At 40.1% G+C, this 25,966-nt stretch overlaps 1 protein-coding gene across 10 annotated transcripts in view; it reads right to left on the bottom strand.

Annotated features, from left to right (window-relative positions):
• The window catches only part of ADAMTSL1 (ADAMTS like 1), an 884,660-nt gene that overhangs the window by 176,535 nt on the left and 682,159 nt on the right, over positions 1–25,966 (bottom strand). For all 10 annotated transcript variants that reach the window (XM_045467757.1, XM_045467758.1, XM_045467756.1 and 7 more), the window contains 2 exons: positions 24,544–24,628; positions 6,641–6,942 (listed from right to left, as the gene is read on the bottom strand). In XM_045467757.1, coding sequence (XP_045323713.1) covers positions 6,641–6,942; positions 24,544–24,628 — 387 coding nt within the window. The remainder of the gene's footprint in view (positions 1–6,640; positions 6,943–24,543; positions 24,629–25,966) is intronic.

Genomic DNA, 25,966 nt, shown 5'->3' with positions numbered 1-25,966 from the left:
GTGACCCTTGAGGAGGGCAACTTCCCTCATGGGAGAGCTGGTCACCAGTCCTGATGAAATGCTTTAAAACAACGCCACCAAAGCCATAGAGCTGCCAAAGCGGGACTGTGATAATTTAATGCAGAAGGAGGGCAGGGTGACAAAAAAAAAAATGTCCCCAAGACCTTCACACGTTATATTTTAATCAACAGGCGACTGTTGTATTTGGAAGGGAGGCCACGAGCTGCGTTTTAATAGCCAATATTCTGCAGACTGCTGTTCTCTGGGGGCCTTGCCTTGAGGACTCCAATCTTTGCTGGTTTCCTTTTGATTCTAGTTCATGTCTTTAGTAACCTGGGCGGCTTTGGAAGTTGGAACAAAAGCAAGAGAACGAGGTACACAATGACTGTGCCCATGAAACACAATCTTTTCTACATGCATGGGAAATACTGCTCCCACAGACACTTGCGTGTCTCTGACACGAGTTTGAGCAGTGGCTGGTGCAGAGTTATTGGCAGGTCTTCTGAGGTGGTGTGCAGGACCCCTTATGGAGACCTTAATGGAGCAAGGAAACATTTAGGTGGGTATGGTAATGACCAGACATTTCATGCAGGTGCCCACGGTCACAGTAAGAGTCAAAATCCACAGGTGGGACATTACTAGTCGGGTGCCAATGCTAAGAGCTTGACATGCACCACGCAATTCTCCCAACTCCATGAGGTAAGTGCTATTTTTATCCCATTTTACAGATAAGGACATTGAGGCTTAGAAAGGCGAAGAGAATTGCTAAGGTCATGTAGTTGATAAGCAGTGAGGCAATGCCTTAGCGCTGGAGCTTTTAATGACAAGACTAACATTTAAAAATACTAAAAGGCTGCGTCTATCTGCTAGAGATCTTCGGGAATAACCTAGACATTTGTCTGGGATCACTTCAGTAGAGGGCAGGGTAAGGAAGAGGCCAGATGAGACATTCTCGATACTCTGCTTTCAGTCATACATAGCTGGGTATAAAAAGATACATACAGCTTAATATATCTATGTGTAGTTAAATATTTGTATATGATTTTGGCAGAGTACGTGACAACCTATATAATTAGTTTTGTATATAAATACACAAACATTTTCTTGTTCTTATTTTCTGTCTTGCTTTATCAAAAGTACCCAATATATACAACTGCCCTAATCGGTTATTAGTCCTGCTCCTTCCCTCGTGCCATCATCTATCCCATATTTCTCCAAGTAGTTATTACTTCAATCAACAGGCTGTTTCTTTTTTTTTTTTTTTTTTAAGGTTTATTTATTTTTGAGAGAGAGAGAGGCAGAGTGGAGTAGGGGAGGGGCAGAGGGGGAGACAGAATCCGAAGCAGGCTCCAGGCTCCGAGCTGTCAGCACAGAGCCCGATATGGGGTTTGAACCCATGAACTGCGAGATCATGACCTGAGCCGATGTCAGACGTTTAACTGACTGAGTCACCCAGTTGCCCCAACAGGCCAAAGTTTCCTAAGGTGATGTTATACGGACTGAGGTCACTCAGAAAGACTGCCATTTAACAAGTGACATTTTGGGGTGCCTGGTGGCTCAGCTGGTTAAATGTCTGACTCTTGATTTCAGCTCAGGTCATGATCTCACGGTCATGAGACTGAGCCCTGCTTCAGGCTCTGTGCTGGTGTGGAGCCTGCTTAAGATTCTCTCTCTTTCTCTCTCTCTGACCTTCCCCAACTTGCACTCTTCCTCTCTAAAAGAAGATGACATTTTATTTATTTATTTTTTACAGTTTATTCATTTATTTTGAGAGAGACAGAGATAGCATGAGTGGGGGAGGGACAGAGAGAGAGGGAGAGAGAAAACCCTAAGCAGGCTCCCTTCTGCCAGCCTAGAGCCTGACACAGGGCTCGAACCCAAGAAACTGTGAGCCACTTAACTGGCTGAGCTACCCAGGCTCCCGGAAAGTGACATTTTAAAGCCAGAATTGGAAGCACCTTTCCCAGAAGTCTGACAAATTAAACCTTTTCAAAAACCACAGTATTTACTTTGAGCATATGCATGTAAATTTTCTATTTCTTAAGCTTTTTGTGAGCTTTAAAATTTAAATATATCATGGTCAGTTCAGGCTGGAGCATTTGCAATTTCTACTAGACATTCAAGCTATCCCACCAGATTCCATAATGCTGGCTCCAGGGTGTTGCTCTCTTGGTTGCAGCTGGGATGAGCCATTTGAAATTCATGGTATGACAATGTAGCAAAACATTTCACAAGAAACTGTTGAAATCATCACTGATACTTCCCCCTGGGAGAGTCCGGCATTAAGGTAATGACGACAAAGTGCTGGATGAAGCTAAGTCTTCTATACAGAATCTAGACCTGGGGTTATATTAGAAATTAGGCTTTCAGGGGTGCCTGGGTGGCTCAGTCGGTTAAACGTCTGACTTCGGCTCAGGTCATGATCTTGCGGTTCATGAGTTCGAGCCCCACGTCGGGCTCTGTGCTGACAGCTCAGAGCCTGGTACCTGCTTCAGATTCTGTGTCTCCCTCTTTCTCTGCCCTTCCCCTGCTCACACTGTCTCTGTCTCTCAAAAATAAATAAACGTTAAAAAAAAGAAAAAAAAAAAGAAATTAGGCTTTCAATTCATTTGGGTACCTGGTAATATTCAAGAGATTCTAAACGTCACTCTAAAATACATTTTTGCTTTTTCCGGCTACTGAATACTTTATGAAATTGAATCGATGGCATCAGCAGGAAGTGATCCCAGGTCCTACCACTTCCCCCAGTTGAAAGGGCTTTAGGTGTGGAGCTGTGTGGATGGTGGGCTTTGCTTCTCCTTCACGAACTCCTAGTTTATACCACTGAAGTCCTTCTATCACTGCAGAGAACAAGGGTCTCAAGGGCTAACAGTTCTAAAAGGACGTCAGTATTGTCCTCTTAGATATGCGTGTGGAACACAAATTTTCATTACGCCAAACCAATAAACCTCAGCTCAAGATAAGTATCACCTGGGAGGTGGTTAAGTGCTGAGATTAAGCAGCCTTCCAGAGTTACCAAATTCGAATCTAACATATCATAAAACGAAATACGAGGCCTCAGCGGCACTGTGTTAAATGTCCCTAGCCATAGGGGCCACTTACTGGCATTCTTAGGTGGGGCCTTGGGTGCTGAGGGAAACTAAGGACAGAGCTCTGTCATTTTAAGGAGTATCTGGGACCAGCCCTGTGGTCAACACACAATACATTTTTGTGGTGTGATGCAGGAAATGCCTCAAGGGCAGGGCATTGTGAGCACAGTGCTGTGTAGGCCAAGGGGAGGTGGGAGAGGGCCGCCTGTGGGAAGTCACAGGAGGGAGGGCATGTGAAAACCTCACCTGTGAGGTCACAGCATATTTGGCCCAGCGGAGTTGGCCAGGATGTGAGAAGTTGGCTCAACCAATGCGTGCTCTTTCCTAATAGGCTAATATATGCGCTTAGAAGGACATTTTGAACCAACACAGAACACATGTTTAAGCACACCACTTCACGATTCTGAGTTTTCCTTTCTTGACAGAAACAAAGGAGAGAGGACTCGTAAGGAAGGGGAGTGGCAGGTATAAGACTTCACCTTTCATTCTTGCCCAAGTAAATTTCAAGTTTTCCCTCAGCTAGGTTTTAATGTTGATTTTACCGTCTAGGAGTTCAATGTAATAAAGCTGTTCAGGTTCAAAGCCACTCTCCTTGACCACACCTATTAGTTCACATGTGGGAAATTAAAATATAACAAGGAGATGATAGTGGGACGCAGGACACATATCTGAACAGGTTAGGCTAACTTTCAATCTTCCAGAAAATGGGATTTTCAGTGTTCATATCTCCCAGAAGAGCATAATTGTTACGTGATCTTTGATGACAGCTTGGGGAAACACAGCCACCAACCATAGCCTAAATTACTAACTAGTTCCTTCTGGCTGCTACCTCTGCTAGGTGAAAGGTTCCTTCTGTATCTATCCAGTTTTAGCTCTTGAGATAGGGAAGACAATAAAATACACTGACCAGCCTTATAACCCAAAATTGATTTAAAAGTTACCTGTTAATCCTGCACATTTTTGGTAGGCTTCAGCAAGAATGATTAAAAATATATATAACCTTGTGGGTTATATTTCGGTGAAAGATCAAAGTAGCACAATGTTACTGCCAAGCACTGACTTCAAAATATACATGTCCCATATAGTGAAATGATTTTTTAGTGCATATGGGCATCATATGGACCATATAACCCAACCATATTTTCACCACTTTGGAATTTTCAACTCTACCATTTTAGGTGCAAATATATTACCTTGGCACAGTTACATAAGTGTAGGTAAGCGTGCACAGTTGTTGACAGTTAAAGACATAAGACATTTCAGTAACTTTACCCTGCCTTGGCTATAAAGTATGCACAATTTATGTTATACAAAGACGCTCAGTTCCTACAGGCAGAGATCAATTGTATATCAAACCCCCAAATCTTATTTCCAAATCAGTATCTTCTGAAAACATTTGAAATTAAAACCACTCCACATGCTCTCTACACTTTGAGTTTTATACCACTGGTTGATCAGCAGAATGGTTAGATAAAGGTATCTGGTTATTTATTATTCCATTACTGCATCTATTTTTTCCATCTGCTCATAAAGTTCCAGGCTTGACTTGTAACTGAGAACCAGAACTGAGAGACCATAAGTAAAAAAAAATTTTCCAAAGCAAATTCATTTTAGACTAGGGATAACGATGGTTCCTTTCAGGTAATGATGGAAATTGGGGATAAACACACCCCTTCTGAACTCTTGAGTCACTTGTTATATGGAAAGAAGCAGTTGTGCCTATGGGTTGTGGTCTTTCCACCTGACTTCTCAGCTCCTGCCGGGGCTCAGAGATCACTGAGGCTTATTTAACACTTCTCCCTTGGTAGGCATAGAAGAAAAGATGCCCTCAATGTGTGTGGAGAAGAACACAAGGACAGAGATTAGCTGCGTTCCAGGAAATTCTTCCAGAATCAGAAGGAAGATTTTAGGTTTTAAAATAACAGGGCCCTCCATTAAGACACTTGACAATTTCAGTTTGAAACTGGAAGACTTGGAAACAAACAAGAACCTCAAGGTCAACACTATTAAATGCTTGCTAAAAGATCTGATGGAGAAAATGGATTCTTTGCTAGTATGTACTTGTTCCACTAGTATTCCTTTTCAACTGCATGTGAACATTTTGGGCACAAGTACTTGTACATTCATTCTCACTAACGATAAGACGCCTTTTTAAAAGGGTTTCCAAAATGCCATGGTTTAGAAGCCATTTTTGGAAAATAATTTTATTAAAAAATTTTTTTAAAAATGTTTATTTTTGAGACAATGAGAGAGACAGAGTGCAAGCAGCAGAGGGGCAGACAGAGGGAGACACCGAATCTGAAGCGGGCTCCAGGCTCTGAGCTGTCAGCCCAGAGCCCGACACGGGGCTCGAACTCACGAACCGTGAGATCATGACCTGAGCCGAAGTTGGACGCTTAACCGACTGAGACACTCAGGTGCCCCTGGAAAATAATTTTAATACTTTTTTATACCAGTTGAAAAACTTTGCTAGCAATACAGAACCATAAGGTGCCAAAGGGGGTTACTGCTAGCCACTGAGAGAAATTTGGCAAGGAAATTAGACAGTATTTTCCTCACCTCTCAAAATCTCTCTTGGGAGGCGACATGGGAGACAGTGGCTTTATGGATCTAATGTATGTTCTATTGTGTAAGAAAGATCATAAACTTGAAGAATTTCATTGTTGGTTTAAATGCCCTCCTCTTCCCTCACAACACGATCTATAACACCTGAAATAAAGAATCACTGAACCTGTTGTTATGGCTATGAAATATCCCTAAGAGAATCAGGTCAATATACATGGAAGCATGTAATGTTAGTTAAATGATAATCGTAAGGGGGAAAGCTTCAGGAATTCTCTAAGTGCTTAAAGCAGTGAGGTATGCTGGAAAGACTTTGGACAGGGAAATAAATAATTAGCAGGCCTAATCCCAGCTGTCACTCACTAGCTGTGTGATTGCCAAGTCAACCCAGCTTCTTCGGACCTTCGTTTTCTCATCTGCAAAATGGCGGTGGGGTCAGACTTTAAAGTCCTTTCCTGTTCCAGGTAAGCACACTGTTATGTGCCCTTTATACATCCTTTTCCCTTTGTAAAGAGGTACTGCTTTGGAAAATCCGCTGAGTAAAGCAAAGGGGGCGGGGGCTCTAACCTATTCTGGGGAAGTAGAATGTTTTGTCATCTTGGGCCTTGGTCCATACCACATGCACTAAAGCAAGGACATAGATAAATAAAACTGAATGTTGAGAGCATTGCCAGGTTAGTGTCAACTGTGTTTCTCAGTCAGATACCCTAGGATATATTGCAAAACATCAGAACGACAACTGAAAGTAAAAGCATGAGTTGTGTTGGCCACTCACAGCCGACAGTCTGAGCGCCACTCAAGCCCAAAGAGAAATACATCTGTGTTTCATTCAGTATGCTTTCCATTTAGGATGGCTTCCTCCCCTCCTCCCCCTGCTTATCATTCCTGGACTAGAGGCGGTCATGTGACACAGTCTCCTGCAGGGAGAGAGGATAAAGAAAAAAGACAAGATGATGGTGGGGATGTGAGCCAGAGTCCCCCCTTCTTACCTCCTCCACAGGACTCGGAGCACTTGGTGAAGCCCTCATACTCCCAGTCATACAGCTCGTCGAAATCCTGCAGGCCACCGAAGAGGCCATCTGTCTCTTCTGGGTTAAACTCAGGAGCTTCCCCGTTGCATGGTCCTGCATAACAGGCACGCTGGGATGCTGGCTTGGGCCCCTCACATTCATCAACAGGCAGGTCGGCCACGGACTGGGAGAAAGACAGGAGCACCTGGCACCTCACCATTCGCACCTGGGTCCCCACACCACAGGTAACCGTGCAGGCTGACCAGGCTTCCGGGATGAACCTGCAGTCGGCAAGCAAACAAGAGGACAGCATGAAGAGCCCCAGGCAGGAGACCCTGGGGGTTGTGGAGGGCTGCATCCCACCTGCCGCCCCTGCCCAGCGCCGTTCGGGGCTCTGCTACCCTGTCCTGTGATGGGTGCTTCGGTCTAGTTCATGAGCTCATTTGCCACGGGTTTCTGGATTGGTTTTTTTGTAAGTGTCATATGAACTCCCAGCTGTAAGACATTCCAGCCACAGACCACCTGCTTTCTCCCTGCTTTGCACCCACAGCGGTAGCTCTTCAGAGCAGGAATTGGTGGTTTCTTCACTCTCTCTAAATCCCAGCACTTGTGCCTTCTGCAAGATGCTGGCTATTATAGTAGACTAATACGGATCCTAAAACTATCACAAAATAAGCCCTTGGCGGTATTTAAGGAGGTGGGTTTTTTTTGTTTTTGTTTTTTTTAGTCTGGATCTCATATTCTGTAACTTTCTTTGCTTTTCTGCTCAATGTGCGTCCCAAGATTTATTTATACATAGAAAGAGGTTCTTTTTTTGTAAGTTTCCAAGAATGGAGCAAAGTCTTGTTCCTCACACATTCTTTGAATTAGTCTGGACTACAATTCTTTTTATATCATAGTGAAAAGCCATGCTACAAATTTAAATCCACAGACATGTCACAGTAAACAAGAGATCCTGAATTCACACAAGTTTGTGGGACGGCAGCCTCCCTGCCCCCACCCCCTGAGAGAAACCACACTAGTGAGAATTTGGTTTTTCTCTGAGTTTCTCTACAATGTAGGACAATATCAAATTCCAAAAAAAAGACTTTCCCTCCCACTAATCAACAATGGCCCATAACGGCAATGACCTTGAGAAGGACCTAGGGAAAAAAGCCCAGAGGGAACCACTAACGTTTTCAGAAAGTTAGTATAATAATCTGGAAAAAGAACTTTGGAATAAATATTTTTTATTTTTCCAGGATCCTACTGCTTTTTCACAGAGAGTCGTGCTGAGGAGGCATGCAAACCTGGTCCCCTAACTTTGACTTTGGCAGGAAACGAAAGAACTGATAAGAAGGTTATAGCATTAAATCCTAGTGAGTGCAAATGGTTCCTATCTAGTTTAGGGAAATGGAAATTCTAGCAGGAAACCAATCCAAGTTTTCAAATTGGAAGGATCAGAACCAAAATGTTTCCTGGGCCTGAGCCGGAGCCTGAGCTGTGCATGGAGCTGGCCAGGAGAACCAGACTCCCCTGACCCCCAGCAGCTCATGGTGTCTGAGCCACGGAAGAGCTTAGGAGAGAATGAAGGTCACATACAACCTTGTCAGAAAGGTGGATGAGGGAGACAGACCCACTCAGAATTATTCCCAAGAAGTTCTCATCACAATGTCACCTCCCTCTCTTATTTTTGAATTCTTGATCCGTCTTCTGGCACCTAGAGAACATGAGGGAAAAGCAGTATCCTAAAAAATTAGAAAGTCTCCTTTTCTTTGAGCAATGATACCTGTAGGAGCTTTTTAAGACTGTAAAACCCCAAATCACAGTCAAAATAATTTTAACCCTCTTATTACACATATATCTGTCTGGCTCTTGGAACAAAAGTGACAACAAATACACAAACACTGAATGTTACAAGCCAGGTGCAGACATGAAGGAAAACACACACTGAACTATTTTGTTTATAAGAAAAACCCAAAAGCAAATGAAAAGCCCTCCAACTCTGACAATGGTATGTGAATAATGCTTCCTATTTAATAATGTGCTGAATTTTATTGTCAAATAAGAAAGATGACACGATCGCAAAAAGAACTGTACCCTATTAGCTTTTCCTATGCATTAAGAGTTATTGTTCTGTTACCTATAACATCTTCAGAGACCATTACAAGACAACAAGGATCAGCTAGCTTTTTCTGGAAGGGGCCAGATAGAAAATAGTTTAGATTTTGTGGGCCATGTTTGTGGGTCTTTGTTATTGCAACTACTCAACTCTGTCAACATGCTGTGAAGCAGCCAGAGACAATATGGAAGCAGATGGGTGTGGCTGTGTTCCAATAAAACTATATTTACAAAAACTAGAGGGAGGGTGGTAGCAGAAAGGTCTGAATTTGGACTGTGGGCTGTAGTTTCCCAACTCCTGCGATAGGACCTTAAGTGGAGATAAACCAAACACACCAAGATTCATAAATAATCTTCCAACTTGTTTTGAGTCTTAGTTCCTATCTTCTCCACATATATGAGTTTATAAGAATGACGAGCAGTTAAATCGATTTATGTTTTATCCTCCAAAATGAGACCCAGATGAAACCTAGAATATAGGTGATGCGCAAACCAAACCCTTAGCTCTCCTTGCCTATAACGTTAATCACTTTGTGTTTGGTCTCATTCCAGGACCAGGAAGATAGACCACAAGCACACAAAGTAGAAAGGGTGCATTACTGGAACCTCATGAACTCATTGCAGTGTTTGAACCTTGTTTATTTTGAAGCAGAATCCAAATGAAAATAAATGTGCGTGTGTGTGTGTGTGTGTGTGTGTGTGTGTGCGTGTGTGGGCATGGGGCATATGAGCGGGCGTTTGTCTATATTTGGTTTTCTGGGCCTTTAGGGTTAACAGCAAAAACAATAAACATCCATTTTATGTCTCCCAAGTGAGAGTCTTATCAAATGTCAAATAGCCTTTCTGGCTAATCTCCCAACCCACTATCCTTAGGTCTTCATCAAGTTCACACCAATTAAAAACGATTTGGCTTTTAAGCAGTGCTGTCTTCTGGCAGTCATCTCAATTTCTCTCGTGCACACACTGTGTGATATAATATATTCTCTCTTGCTGAAGGCAGGAGATTATATTTCAAAAGAAAAATATCTAATAGAGCGAATGGCCAAGTGAATAGAACTGGTTTTCATTTGAAACTTTCCCCCACATTCCTAGATCTCCCAATGCTGTGTTTACTATCTTGAGCTTTCTGGCCACAAGTGGGAAGAAGCAAGGTCGGTGAGAGGGCAGGCAACTGAAGTAGGAGGTCTAAATGTAAGGTTGAGGACACCTGGTCTGAATAGTACTTGCTTAGCTAGAATCCTTCAAGTGGGACCTTTAAAATGCAGTCAATAGGTATTTTTTTTAAATCATTTTTTAATGGTTTTAATTTCAAATGTTCAATAAAAAATTACTATTGAAGTTTAATTAGGGTCCTTTGAAAGTTCTTTTTGTTAGCAGCACTGTTGCAGAATGGCTAGATGCTTGAGTTCTTTCAAAGATGGGCTCGAACTTCAGGGAATACCGATAGGATTTCGGCATTTAGTCTTCCCCCGCTTCAGGAAATTCAAAAAGAAACCTGGCAAATAGAGGATTTCTGCTTCTGTCTGGTCCTCAGTTTGCAAGACTAATTGTTGATATAGCTAACAAAAAGCTTATCCTTTAATGAGAGTTATTACCATAGTACCTTTTAGGAAACAGAAAACCGTGATAATCAAGTGCACCTGTAAAATCCCAAGGTGGTTCAGTTTCTATGTGGCTATTCTGATGTCAGAGCATGCACTAAAAGAATAAAAACAATCACTTGATTAATACAGTGCTAAACAGAAACTGTTCGGTCTTGGTTAACTAATCTTGTGTTAACTAATCACTGCAGAGCTTAGCCAGAGTTAAGCTTTAGTTTTATGCACACGTGGTTGAAAACTTTTTTTTTTTTTAAAGTAGGCTCTATGCCCAGCGTGGGGCTTGAACTCACAACTCCAAGATCAAGAGTCACATGCTCTACTGACTAAGCCAGGCAGCACCTCTGAGATTTTTAACTTTATCTCTTCTCCTCTTAGTTTCCTCTCCTTTCTCATATACATAGTCATCTAAAAAACAAATCATCAGCATTGTACAAAATAAGAATGGGTTCATAGGGGTGTTATTGTGATGCCACTACTAGCCTCACTTCATTCTCTAGTTTCAAAATGCAAACTGAAACTTGCAGAAAATCACATGAAAAATACTTAATTTTGGTTTAGTTTTCCAGCTTATTAAATTTCAGCCAGACATCTGATGGGCTTTGTGGATTTCTTTTCCCTCTTTCTTTTGCTGTATGTTTCTGTATGAGAGTGGTGGCATTTAGGGGGAGGAGAGAGGAGGGAATGAACTGAATGGTGTAGGAAAAATTATAGACAACTTTAACACAGACCCAGGAGGTGACTGGGTGTCCTGTCAAGTGCATCCTTCCAAGCTATGGCAATCTCTCATTGCTATTTTACCACTCTACCAGTTAGAGAAAACGGATGATGCGAATGATTTTTGCCCACAGAATTGCAGATTAATTGCGCCTAGTGGAATGCAATTGATTGTTGTCCAGTGAGCAGACCCATTTTACATCTATTTGTACATTCACTCTAGCCTCTTATTTACCTAAATACATATAATTCTTTGAAATTTCCCTTGAGTTGGTTGTAACATCTTCCTGGTTCCCTCACTAATTAATGAGGTAAACAAAAGCTTGAACAGATGTTCATTTTATATATGCATGAGAATCATGGTTTTTTCCCTTTCTAAAATTTTATCATTTAACTAGTGGCCACAGATGGATCTGGAAAATAGGATACTGGAAAAATAAAATACTGTATAAGTAATTCTAGCCCAAATTAATCAGAGTCTTGTATATAAGTATATCATTTAGGGACGAAAAAAGTCCCCAAACTTTATTGGTAATGATGCTGTTATTCCATAATGCCTCATCTATTTTTAATGAAATCTTCTTTATTCTTTTTCTTTAGTTTTGAAAAGTTGGTTCTTCTCCTGGTTCTGAGCAACTCTTGCAAAATTAATGGAGTGAAACCTTTAGGAGAAGGTGTAGTTTCCTGAACCAAAGCTAGGCATTTTGGCATCTGAAGAGCCATTTAGAAACACAAGCAAAAGAAATTGCTTTTGGGTGGGACAGAAACCTGGAAAATGAAACATTTTCTTTCATCTGTCTCAATTTTACATGAGATCAAAAGACCTCATGTAAACTTTTTTAGTTATTTAGTGTCTCTCAAGATATTAAAAGATTTTTTTCAAAACCATCCAAAATAGGGAAACAAACAAAAACCTTTGGAATGCTACAAAGGGAGGGTGACTCTCCCTTTAGGGATTTTGGAATTAATTGTAAAACCCATAACTCCAAGACAACGTTAAAGTGATTCTTTAAAAATATAGGGAGAGCAATAAAGTTCTGGGAGAATACTTATCCAAAATATGCCTCTCCATTCACTTAGAACCACACCTAAATCATTCCAAATAAATAACAATCTAACTTATTGTGAAAGATCTTTAGTCAAGGATACTTGACCTGAATATGGAATTATGAAAATATTTCTCAACTGCTTTTGTTAGCTTACAACTCTCTGGAGCTGCAAATAATTCATGCTAGTTATGCAACTCATATTAAAGTCTCCAAGCACAATTTCTCAAAGGTGTCCAGGACACCATTCCGCAAAACATCTGATAGCACCACTTATTTTCATAATGTTCCTCTAATTCTTAAGCATCATACCTGGGTTGTGACAGGTTTTCATCACTATAAGGCACTTCAGTAGCATAACCAAGTATAGACTGATCCCAGAGATTTAAATAACAAAACAAAATGAGAATTTTTAATCAGCCACCAATATGCCTATCTGAAAAATTAAAAAAAATTCTGTGACTGCCCTGTCTGATGCCACTAAGCAGTAACAAGTAAATAAATAAATACAAAGGAAGGACCCAATTTCAAACAGACTAAGGCAGTACTGGGAGAGCTATATTTAGTGGAATTTTCCAAGAAGCAGACTTGATTTTCTCATGATAATGATGCCCTTTTGGGTTCTTTGAGAGGCAGCTGGCCTCCGCACAAACGCCTCAATGACTTTCTTGCAGAAATGCTCAGCACTAGAAGTGGGAGAAGAAAGCCTGACTGCATTGAAGGGCACACTCTCCTTTGAAAGAGACTTTTTGTACTAGAAGGAAATGCTGGGGGTATCAGAGTTCCAATGAGTCAGGGCCTAACGGGCTCTCTCCAGGCCCACAACCTCATACTCGAAGACTCTGTTAAACCTGGCTTGCAGTTCTGATCTATCTTTCTCGATATGGTTCCAGACAAGATATGAGGAAGAGTCTTACTAACGGAGGGATCTTGTTGACCATCAGGAGTTTGTTCTACTTTAATAGTAAGAGAAAAGCCAGCAGAAAGACAGGTAATAATCAGTTTCTGAGAATACGGGCCCTACAGTGTCGGCTCTTCCCAACAAATGCATCCTCAACTACCTTCTTCCCAGTGGCCCCCAAGGCAGTTGACCATGCCTTCTTTCTTGAGTGACTTTATCCTCTTGACTTGCATGACAGCAAACGCTTGGCTTTCTTTTCTTTTCTGGTCAGTTCCTTCTGTCTCCTTTTTAGGTCCTCCTCTCCTTAAACTCTAAGCACTTAGTGCCTTGGAGCTCAGTTTGGTGATGTGTTCGGTGATTCTTGGTTTCACACTCCACCAGTATGTGAGCAACTTCTAAGTATTTAGAAGTATTTCATCTCTATTCTAAGTATTTCGAAGTATATCATCTCTATTCTAGACTTTTTTTTTCGGACCTTTATACCCAATTTCTTTTTTTGGTAAGTTTTGGGCTAGGGAGCCATTTGACTCTTTGAAAGGAGTAAACATTAATTTAATATAATCAATCTATTTATCAAAAAATTATATAGTGCTTCTTATGTGCCAGACACTGCTCCAAGTGCTTTATGAATAAAAGCTGTTAAATCCTAATGACAACCAGATAAGAACTATTACTAGCTTTGTTTAGTAATTAATACATGGGTGATGAAATTGAAGTATAAGTCATTCACACAGCCAGTAGGTTGTATGCTCGTAACCACTGTTCATTGCTCTCTCTCCCAATTGACATTTTTACTTTGATATTTCAAAGGCATCTCCAACCTAAAATGTCCAAAATGGAACTCCTGATTTCCCTCTTCAGTATCTTATTCCTCTCCCAGTCTCCTCTGTCACAGCACATGATTCTACTGGCCATCCAAATGCTCAAGGACATTTAGGAGTTATTCCTGACCCCTCACTTTCCCCGACTCCTCTCTTCCAAATGATTCCCCAAGTCTATCAATTCTCGCTCAAAAATGTATCTGAAATTCCTTTACTTCTCTCCATCATCACTACAGCCACTTTGATAAAACAACAACAACAACAACAACAACAACAACAACAGCTAATGTTTACTGATGTTTTTTAAGCCCTTCATATATATTAACTCATTATAATATTGTTAGGAGATGGATACTGTCAGGAATGTTCTGAAATGGGCAAAAGAGATCACTGGTTGTCCTTTCAGTGGAATGCTGACATTGTCTAACAGACTTTCGGGGTGGCAGGCTGTCTAATTAACTCTATGGAAGTGTAAGTCTTTGTTTGTCTTTGGCCAGACACAAGTTTCCTTGTAGAGGGCTGGTGATGATACAAATGTTTCCAGTCCATAGTGATGGAAATTTTTTTTTTCTGTTTATATAAGTGCCAAGGATTACTGTCTGGTAGAAAATAGACACTTTTCTATATCCAGTTCTGGTATGAATAAGTTTTAACATCTTACTGGTTCTCTTGATAATTCATGAATTCAGTACAAATTCTGGCATGTGCTCATTTTGTATTTATATGGGTCATAGTTTTTCCGTTTTGAAAATTATATTTTGATAGTACTCTTTTCATCCCAAATTCTAGATGATAAAGTTGAGGCACAGAGATTTCGAATGCCATACTGCTAAATAAATGTCAGATTCAAATCATGGCAGTTGACTCCAGAATCCATGTGTCACCATATTGAATGTCAGGTGACCGCATAAGCCATGATCACTGAAGCCACTACCTTTCTGCTGGACCACCACAACAGCCACTGGATCTGTTTTCTTTCTCTGTTAGACCTTACTAAGCCATTCTTCACCCTGTAGTTGTAAAGCTTTTAATTTTTTCCCAGAATACCAGAAGAAAAGCCAAACTCCTTGTCAAGGTTACATTATGCCATTCTCCATCTTCATTTCCTGCTCTTTCCCCCCTGGTTACTAGCCTCCAGCCACACTAGTCTTCTTTCTCTTCCTTAAATGTGTGTAATTCTTTCCTGACTCAAGGTTTTGGCAGGTGCGTCACCCCCATGGATGACTCTCCTTTCTCTCAGTTTGTAATAACTCCCACTCATCCTTCAGGACTCAATTGACATGTGTCTTCTCAGAGAAGACTTCCTTGAACCCCACACCTGCTGGAACTCCTGTTAGACTCTCTTAGATCACCTCTTCATTTACCCATAGCAGTTACCAGCCTCTGAAAATCAAGTGTGAATCTTTATGTAATAACTATGTCCATCACTAGATCAAACTTCTGTGAAGTCAGAACTTCATGTAATAGATGCTCAGTAAATATATATGTTTACAATGAGTAAATGGATAGGTAAATAGAATGGTGAGTGTTGACATTATGAGTGACTTGGTTTGTTCTTGGGTCCAAAGACTGAAAGCAAGCTAAAGAGGCAACAGTCTTGAAACTCAGAGAAATTAAATCATACCTCTTAGTTCCGGGTATCGGCATAAGAAAACAAAAATTTTTTCCTGTTGTAGGAGTTTCTTTCAGTCTTTTTAAAAAAGCTGTTGTGCCCAAATTTAGTAGTGGGCTTCTTCATTTTCTATTTCTTATGGCTGTACTCAAGGCAGTAGATGCTGGCCTCATTTCATCTTGATGGGATAGTAGGTTATCATGTAGCTTGAGGAACGTTTAAATTCTGTGTGTATTACACTTCCATTTAATCTCAATAAAAATACTCTTTTATAGAAGAAAAGGATTTGGGGGCAGCTTTGAGCCAGAGGCTGCCTTCAGTGATTTATACATAGCTCTGATCTCACACTGCCTTATCATACAAGCAGCTACTCCAGTAAAGGGTCTGAAGCATTTTGGAGTTGTTCTTACGTTAGGGGAACCCAGAGAGAGCTCCTATTTTTCTGTCCACTTTTTAAAACTTAATATACACAGTGTTTTGGGAAAAAAGAACAGATAGGCCACTAACTGTATGTAGCAGATTCAAATGGAGCCAAATCACTCTGTTCACAAATAAAACGTGAGGATACATTTGTTTCAGACCATCTTTCTCTCCTATAGCTTTTCTGACTTGTGCACACAGAACATAATTTAAAATTTGGGTTTTCCTTGAGGCCAGTCTGATTATTTAAAAAGCCATGTCCCAGGGACTAATATGCCATTATAGCTTACAATGCTATTAGTGCATTTTCAGTTCTCAACTTAATACCAGAATGGAGTTTTTAATGCATATCATTTCCCCTGATTTTGATACAAATCTAAAATATTGTAAACTCAGAATACTTTCCATGACCATTTTTTTTCCTTCATATGGAGTAAAATTGGTTTATTTTGCAATTTTGTAAAGGTTTCTTTCCTTTAATTCAACAAGTTTGGCAACGCTTTCCAATGAAAAGTTCAGTTCATTAAAAATGACCTTAATGGACGTAACATATATTGGTGGTGACAGGGTCCATACTTTATTTTGGCACACACGGATCCCATTAATTTGTCTTTGTCACTCTCTAGGGCTCAGCTGAGCAATAGTTCAGACTTAGCTTTCTGAAAGTAGCTACAGAATAAGCAATAAGTAGAGATGTTGGGAGGGGCTGACAAATTTAGAACTTCTTGGTTTGCAGTAGAGGCTTTTCTAATGACTACAAAAAATGGCTCTGTCTGCTCTGCTGAATTTGTTATTGATTTTTCTGTCTCAGTGCACATTGGGAACAATCTATGGGGATCAACTGTATTTAACCCAGGGTTGAAAGAGGATGCTTTTCCACCCAAGCATTTTCTAAACTTTCCTTATTAATTTTTGCAACTCCCTGTAGGTCCCTTTTTTATTCAAATAAAGGTAACTAAGCTTTGTCCCTCAGAATAAATTCTGGGCTAGATTCTAAGTGTGATGCTTACAAGTAAATCTTCAAAAAGCCTCAGAAGGATAGAAGTATAATATCCTCAGAGGCAGGATGGTGGTGTTAGCTGGGGAATGACTGGCTGAATTTTGGGTCAAATTGTACTTCTCTCTCACATACCAGTAGATACGACACCTGCCTCAATTTCTCCAGTTGTAAATAGGTGATTATTATACATTTTTATTCCATTAAAAGTTCCCTGGGAAGATGAATAATTCTGGAAGTGGCCCAATCACAACCCCGGTTAACATGTGGAGAGATCTTCCTGCAAACCAGGTACTTCACATGTACTAACTTAATCCTCATAATAACTCAAAGATACAGGTGCTGTTATCATGCTCATTTCACAAATGAGGAAATTGCAGCCAAAGAGTTAAGTGACTTGCCCAGGTCCCCTGTTGCTAGTGGTGGATCCAAGATGAACACCCAGCCAATCTGTCCCTGGAGCCCACACTTTTCACCACTGCTGGTGCACACTGCTGCCCTGCATGGAGGTGTAATCAATAACTAAACTGCTTTTTCCTTCGATCCCAGCAGGGCTACATCCGTGTTTGGGCACACAAACACACAGACTTACCCCTCACCAACTCACATAGTTGGCAGCATTATATACCTGAAAAAATTTTTAATTATTTTTAAATGTTTTTATTTATTTTTGAAGGAGAGAGAGAGAGACAGACAGAGCATGAGCAGGGGAAGAGCAGACAGAGAGGGAGACACAGAATTCGAAGCAGGCTCCAGGCTCTGAACTGTCAGCACAGAGCCCGATGCGGGACCCGAACCCACAAACTGTGAGATCATGACCTGAGCTGAAGTCGACACTCAACCAACTGAGCCACCCACGCGCCCCACATACCTGAACATTTTTAAATTTTAGGAAATTACCTATGGTTTCTGCAGCTTTTCTCAAAGTATAGGTAAGAATCGCTCAAGTACGTATACTGATACAACATATATGATTATTGGCTACAATCCTTTCTCAAGCACTAGTTTTGGAGTGAAAGTCAGATTCAAATAGGTTCTATCACAATCTGCCAAACATCAGTTCATACCAACATCCCCCAAACCCTTTCCCTGTATATTACATTTTCCTCTCATTTATGTTGTTTGTGAATTACCACGTACTAGCTTCACTATTCTAATATTTTAACTCAGAGGAATGCACAGTAGCGGAGAGAATTTAGGAATTCAATAAATAATTCTCCCACATTTCTTTTTAAATCAATAATACTATCACACTGTGCATACTCAGACATCATATTACATTTCTTAAATACAGCTAGCTCATTTGTTCAATCTGTGGATAAGTGACCAATACTCAGCACTTTGGACATAATCCTATCATTCCTATGGTAAGAATGCACTTAAGGTTCTTTGAGGGCAAAGACTATCAGGCTTATTTTTACAGTATTTGCAACTGGCACGGGGCACGGCACAGAGCAGGTGACTTATGAGCAAACTTAGCTTCTTTCATCAGGAGATGTGAACAATTTAGCAGGTCTGCTGACTCTCCATAGTCATCTAAAATATACATTCAGACAGAGAACTTCTATTATGCATGCAGTTGCAGAGAATATAATGGAAGAGAATGATTTAGGTAGATGGGAAGGAGGCCAGAAAGGAAGGAGTTGAAAGTGAGTGAGGTCATGACCATTGAGAGGTAAGGGCTGATTCAGTCTGGCCAGCATGGGCTTTTGCTCTGCTATGTGCCAATTCTCAAAATTAAATGCTTTTGTGCTTTTTTCTTAATCCTGTAATTCTCATGCCTGAACAGCCCTTATGTTGGTGTAATGATCTACAAATAGTATCTAAATTTCTTGATCTTAGATGATGTCACTTTTGAATCTTAAGAAATTTATCTGTTTTTATATATATACAAGATATTCCTTTTATTTTCTGTGGCCTGAGATTCATGAAGAGAATATAATTCAGGTACCTTGTATTGAGGATATAAACAGCCAAACTATCTGGACCCATTACTGATGTTTGATTCCCTGAATATTCTTTGGGGGGAAATATAAAAACACATGTCACACAATTAACATTTCTAGCCACTTTTTTAAATGTGAATTCACATTCTTCACCACTGAGTTAAGACATCCACATTCTCAGACAACTAACTTGCTGGATATAAATACGGACTAATGTAAACATATGCTTAAATATTATATATTTAAATACTATTTCCAACAAGGTAAACAAGGCATTTAATGACCACAGGATCACCATGGAGACTCTTATTGGCTTTTCCTTCTGTATCTAATTCCTTGTGGGTTCTGTTCACACAGATGCATGACAGGAATTTCCCTTTGCTTCTTATTGAATCAGCCCCATCACTAAGCTGATGCCATCTGGCATCCAGATATTACTGCTGCCTTTGGCCTGCCTGCTTTCCTCTTTCTTCTTCCTTTTTTTAAATGGCTTACACCAAGATTATTTATGGCAATACGTTTAAGACCTGACTATTGTGCTGAAGCACAAAAATGTTTTCTTAACCATGAACTAAAGTTGTTAACTGGAAATCTGATGAGATAACTCAAGACTTTTTAAGGGCAAGCACGATCAAGGCATACAGGACCACCCAATCCTACTTTTGAGAGGACAGCACCATTAAGGCTCTCCGCCTGGTATGTGCCAACATTTGAAGGATGGATGGCTGGTTCCAATGGCCTTGTTGGTCACTTAGGGTCCAAAGTAATCGCCTGTCTCCTATTTCTTGCTCAAAGCCATCGAAGCAGAACTCCTGGCAACTGAAATAAATCTGGGAGGAAACTGGCTTCCCTAGGTACCCAATTAGTCCTCCCTCCCTCCTTCTTTCTGGGATGATTTGATTCAGAGACCAGAAAGTCTAAAAAGAGAGACTCAGAGCCTCTGAAGCATCTAGCCATACCTTTACGCCTGCCTCCCTTAATAGATTACACTTTGCAGGGCACTGAGTGGCCTGTTAATGGCCTGAAGGAGTTAAGGAAATGAACAATTTCCTTCCTGTTCCAAGTTAGATCAGGCTTGTTAAGAAGGCCAGCTGATTAACTTCCTGTACAGCAACAGTAGACATGTAGCCTTTACATGTCCTAGAGGACACCATAGTATCATTTTTGTTCAAGAAATTAAGCTGTCAAAGTGGTCGTTATGCGTATTTGGCTTGAGGTGGTTGTCATGTTTCTGCATATAACTCAACAAAGACTGAAAGTAAGTTAAAGATAGGAGATGGGAAACCAGGTCAGTAATTTATTTAGCTACTACCTGATTAATGAACACAATTATACTACCATAGTGTAGTTCTGATCCCTCACCAAATAAAAGTACAATATGGAGGGCTTAAAAAATACCTAGAAAGCTATCCCCACATATTTGTCCGTGGAAGCAACCAGCTGGGCACAATCTGGCATTTAAATCCTAGACAAACCAAAAAACAGACTCTTAATTATAGAGAACAAACCGATGGTTACCAGAGGGGAGGGAGGTGGGTGGGTGAGGGGTGAACAGGTTATGGGGATTGAGGAGGGCACTTGTGATGAGCACGGGGTAATGTATGGAAGTGCTGAATCACTATATTCTACACCCGAAACTAATATTACACTGTAAAAATAAAATGATAGAAAAGAAAAATAATAACTTATGAAACCTAAAAAATAAAATAAAATAAATGATGTATCCTCAATGAGACTTTCATCAGCTGGAGGCAAATTCAAAACGACATACCTCAAATAACAGCCAAAGAGAATTCCATCAGTCATTTTTCTATCTGCCCCTTTCTAGTGTTGGAAAGGTACCGATCTTAGCCTTGAAAAAATGCAACTCTCCCAGAATCTTATTATTTTTAGAAGTCTAACTTTAATTCCTTCCGTGTTAATTGGGTAGCAGGGATTTCTATGGATTCCTTAGAGGCATCTTCGAAGGCAAGTTCACCTTATTGTATTTATTTGTAAGACTGCCTGTGCTCGATCAGCTTCACGGGCTAAAACCCCATTTGACTAGTCTTGATTAGGGGCTGGATCTTGTTCACACTGTTTTGTTCAACGAGGAGAGACAAAAATACCTGGCTTGAAGATTCTTGCTGCTGGTTGTCAGAAAAATCTGATAAAAACCTGTGCCTGGATCAAGTCAAACCATGGCCACTAGTGAAAAATCAGTTTAGATGCTGTGACTCTCCCGGGTGGGTTAGGAGATACTTTTTTCATATCATGAAAATATGTTCCTCACAATGAATGCTCCTACTTTTGTGCCGTATGAATCAAATACATCACAAATAAACCCGTTTGTTGCTAGAAAAAAAAAGCAATTAACGTCTAAAAGTATTTCCAAATAAAGCTGCAGCTTTATATGATGAATTCAATATATTAAGGCCATTACCATGTGACTTCATCTCGATCCTTATTTCTGGTATTCTGTGTGACTGATATCTGTATCTGTATCCGCTGCATTGCATTTAGTTTAGTGGAACAATAATACCAGTGGGCACACCTGTTCCATCAAGTTTTGGTTATTTCTTGGAAGTTTATCAAGTTTGGGTTATTTCTTGAAAGCTCAGTGTTTACTTTTTAATCATAGCTTTTTCTAAACATACCTTAGAGTGGTTGCTTTCCAACATACCTTTGGCCAGAGTGCTACCCAATTATTGGTGGGACTACCACAAGCATCTAATACTCAGTAACAGTATCGCCATAGGCTAAAGACTTTAAGGTACTTGTTTTCCTATACTGTCTAATGAGACAGGCTGGTGATCATATTTTTATTTTACATAAGGGGAAATAAATGATATTTACTGTTTTTACTATAGAACTCTCCATATTAGGTGGGGCCAAAGTGAGAGATAATAGGTCTGGATCACTATTCATGCTTCTCTGTAGCAGTTCAGAAGTGACAGGCACAGCTTCTAAACGTCACCATTTAATTTAAGCAATGTGAGTCTCTTTGGTGGGGGGAAAGGAAGACGTGCTGACACTATATCATTTCTTCATTATACTATGGAGAGTAATTATAGGTTGCTACACACATTTAGAAACTAGCCTCTGTGGTTTAAAAAAGAGAGAATTAAGCCCATGCAAAATTATGTTTTTTAAATTCAAAATCAATGAAAAAATAATGTGACACGTAAGACCTTTCCTAGGGTTCAGTGCACTAAACATGTAAAGCATATTAAGATGTGGAAACCGGATACCTTTCATTACATTATTCTACAGCTGTCATTTATTTCATTTTGGTATAAAAGTAATTATTGTTCTGAGCAAAACAGTATACATTTCCTTTCCCCAGCACTGGCGCTCCAATTGCAATCTACTTCAATTCAGATTAATCATGCCAAGATGGCAATTCCATTACACCAAGAGTAAAATTTAATAATCTAGTATATGGCTATAGTTTCAACGGTGAAAACTATGTGGTTAACTACTTTAGGGATTTTATTAAGATTAAAGCTCAACATAATGCATCTTAATCAGACCTTCCCTGGAAAACACTCATTACAAAACATGGTTGACCATAAGTCTATGTAATCCTTCTGCAGAGGCATTAAGCTCCACTTACTACTTTCATCTAAGAGGTATCTAATAATGGGAAAGATGTTATATTATTGATGTAGGATGTTTTGATTTAATTTCAACTTTATTATATTACTTAACTTCGGTTATAATGCAGTACTGTATATAGGATTATGCTTTAGACCAAATGACAAAATATTATGTACAGGCGAGCAGTTTATTTAAGTAGAATAGTACATGTCTGGTTTTAAACGTATCTCACCTAAGAATGTATATATGGAGTGGCATCTTTCTGTGTCTTAAATAGGACCTTAGTGGATAAAGAGTTAATCCCCCTCTAAAACAAATTGCTTACTTCCTCTCCAGCAGCACGAAGGCCTGTCCGGCCAGGTACTGGCAGGAGAGGAACAGAAAGTTTTAAGCCTTCCTATATCCACGTAAAGGTTGCACCGTGATCTTTAAACATTGCCTTTTCTCCAAAGTTCTGCAATGGTTAAAAAAGTCACTTCTCAAAGAAGTGGAAAAAGGTGCTGCAGTGGGCATCTGGGTGGCTCAGTCAGTTAAGCGTCTGTCTCCGCCTCAGGTCCTGATCTCTCAGTTCGTGAGTTCAAGCCCAGCATCAGGCTCTCTGCTGCAGCGTGAAGCCTGCTTCAGATCCTCTGTCTCCCTCTCTCTGCCCCTCCCCTGCTCTCTCTCTTGCTCTCTCTCTCTCTCAAAAATAAATAAACATTAAAAAAAAGGTGCTAGTAGTAACTTTATAGTACAAAGGTAATTTATATTTTGCTTACTGTCCTTTAAAGTACGAAATGTATTGCCTAATGTGAAACCACGTGACCGAAAAACAAATTTCATTTCTTTACAAATCAACTTTGGTTGTACCAATCTGTATTTTGAAATTCTTCTTCAATCCTTTGCTGTTTAGGGTGTGATTCAGGAACACAATTCATGGTCTGGCACACCATATCAGATTTAGGTTCGAACGGGATGAATCTGAGAAAATTCTAAATTGCTTTTGGATACATAGATTACAGTGCTGATTTATTTCTCTGGTAAAATTTACTTTATTTTTTAAAAGTTTATTTAGTAATTTTGAGAGAGAAGGAAAGAGAGAGAGGGAGGGGCAGAAAGAGGGAGAGAGAGAATCCCAAGTCGGCTCTGCACTGGCAGCACAGCACCTGATGCTGGGCTCGAACTCATGAACCATGAGACCTGGTCTGATCTGAAACCAAGAGTCAGATGCTTAACCGACCGAACCACTCAGGTGTTCCTCTCTGGTAAAATTTAAACTGTATGTTGAATTTGAAAACCCTTCATATCCTACATGCTATACTGTGAGCTCCTGGATGGTGGGTAACATGTCTTATGCACAGAGCCTAGGGTTTATATGAAATAAATTAATCGAGAAAATCATCACTCTGAGAAAGTGCTTTGATCATAAATGAAATACATCACTAAAGTGCTTTCCCTTATTTAAAAAAATGATGCAGCAGACATACCTAGTGCTTTCTAGTACAACCAACATATAACTTTAATCAACCCATCAATCGGTCAGTCAATGTTTGTCTTTCTTATTGTTTCCTCTTCTGAAACATCTGAAAACTCTTTGCCTGGTGGTCTTGCAAATTTCATGGCCTTGATAAAACTGGGCAGGTAAGGAACCATGGTCAAGTAGGGCAAAGACTGGCATCCATGTGATCCCGATCACAGCAAGATAGGGAAAAGAAAAGCTAATATACTTCTTTTGTCCTCAAATATATTTTACCTATGCTTTACCTTTTTGTGAGTGGCTATATTGCACAGCTGGGGTATAAGAAATGTGAAAAGCTGCCCAGACTTTCACATCCAATCTATGTTACATCATCAGAGGCAGCCTGGGCCTTCCCACCTTTAGCCTCTTGGAAAAGAGGAGGTCAGATTTTGGAGAAGAGGATGGGCACTACCCCTTCATTTCCTTCAAAATTGAAAAGTATTTAGAGAGCAACCATGCAATCTTATGTTTTGAGACACGCTTTGAAACTGATAAATCTCCAATGTGACAGCCCAAAGGCTCATTTCAACCCTTGGTGAGAGGGTGACAGCTGGCTCAGAACCCAAGGAAGCCACAATCAATGAGACCCCTCTTTCTTTAAACAAATCAGCTTCAAAAGCAAAACACCTTGTGGTTTTAACACTTACGAGGGCTCTTCTGACACGGCAGCTCCTTCTTCTAGCTCTTGAGCTTGCTTGTACCATGGCAGCTTGGCCTCTACCGGAAGTTTCTCTGAGAATTAAGTGCATGCACATAAGAGAGAAGAGGTTAGAACCATTTTGGAATTTTAGGGAGCTTCCTTTATGTCTTCACCAGTTCCTGATTTTGCACTACCTAGAAACTATATGGGTAGCTGCAAATAATAAGTTTTTTGGTAAATTTCTGCTACTGATGATGGTTATATGAAGAAAAGAGAATATTTTTAAATGTTTAGTATTACTAGTCTTTGTGCATATATGCTTCCCTCTCATTATGCTGAAGAGCAAAGGAAAAGTCTTTTAATCATGAAAGTCGTAACTCTAGGAACGCTGGCTCAGTATGTGTATGAAGAGTCATCAAAGTATCTTTTCACTATTTCCTGTCAAAAAGATAGAGTGATATTTATTTTTTAAGGCAAACACAAAGTACAATAAATTATACTGCAATACTTTAATAAATCCCGACCTGTTTCTCCTTTTCCTTTTGGCAAAGTGTGATCTATGCCATGTTGTCAAAAACAAACAAAAATGCTACTCTGAAATTCACAAAACATTGCCTTCCATATCTGACTCATTCAGCACCACCCTAACGCTCACTGACAACTGGAATATGAGTAACTTAGGGTCCACCACCCGTAATTTGACTGTTTTACCTATTTATCTTACGTTGGCCATACAATTCAGGACAAGCTTCCTAACTACTTCCTGGGCAGGGGGAAAAAATGTGAAGGAGAAAAAGAAAGAGGGAGGTCATAACTGCTCCTACAGAAGTCACTGCCAAGATTCCCATTCTGACATATTTATTAGGATCGTTTATAGGCATACTTGCCTTTATAGTATGAGCCAGTGAAGCTCTATCACCATTTTATGACATATAATTGTAAAGATGAAAGAAATATGTCTCTATATGCATACACCACAGAATTATACAGCATTTTCATGACGTTTAGAGAGCCAGACTCACTACTTAGTTGTGAAAATCCAGATTTTATTCTTGAGAGTTAACCACAAACTGCTTTTCTTTCTCTGAAGTGGCTTGGTAAAGATAGAGCTAATAAATAATTGACTATTTTAAGGGGGGGGGGCATCACGTCTGGTGCTCTATGTGCAGCGATTGTTTATAGTCAGAAATCAAAGTGTGAAGAGAAATATGAAGCTGCTGAGGCCAGAAGGATGTGCTATCATTTAGACACGCTAACAGGGTACCTGTGCAGACGTCATTTTACAACTAGCTCACCTCTCCAACTAAGTGACGCAGTCAGTGACTCCTTATCTGACAGTGTGAGCCATTGCTCTGTTGCAGTAAGGGAGCATTAAGCTTGGTAATATTAGCAGGCTTACAATACTTTATTGTCTATTTGAAGTGGATGCC

This window comes from Leopardus geoffroyi, chromosome D4, assembly GCF_018350155.1.
Source record: "Leopardus geoffroyi isolate Oge1 chromosome D4, O.geoffroyi_Oge1_pat1.0, whole genome shotgun sequence".
Lineage (NCBI taxonomy): Eukaryota > Metazoa > Chordata > Mammalia > Carnivora > Felidae > Leopardus > Leopardus geoffroyi.
The sequence above is the reverse complement of the archived record's forward strand: the minus strand, read 5'-3'. Positions and strand labels throughout refer to the sequence as shown.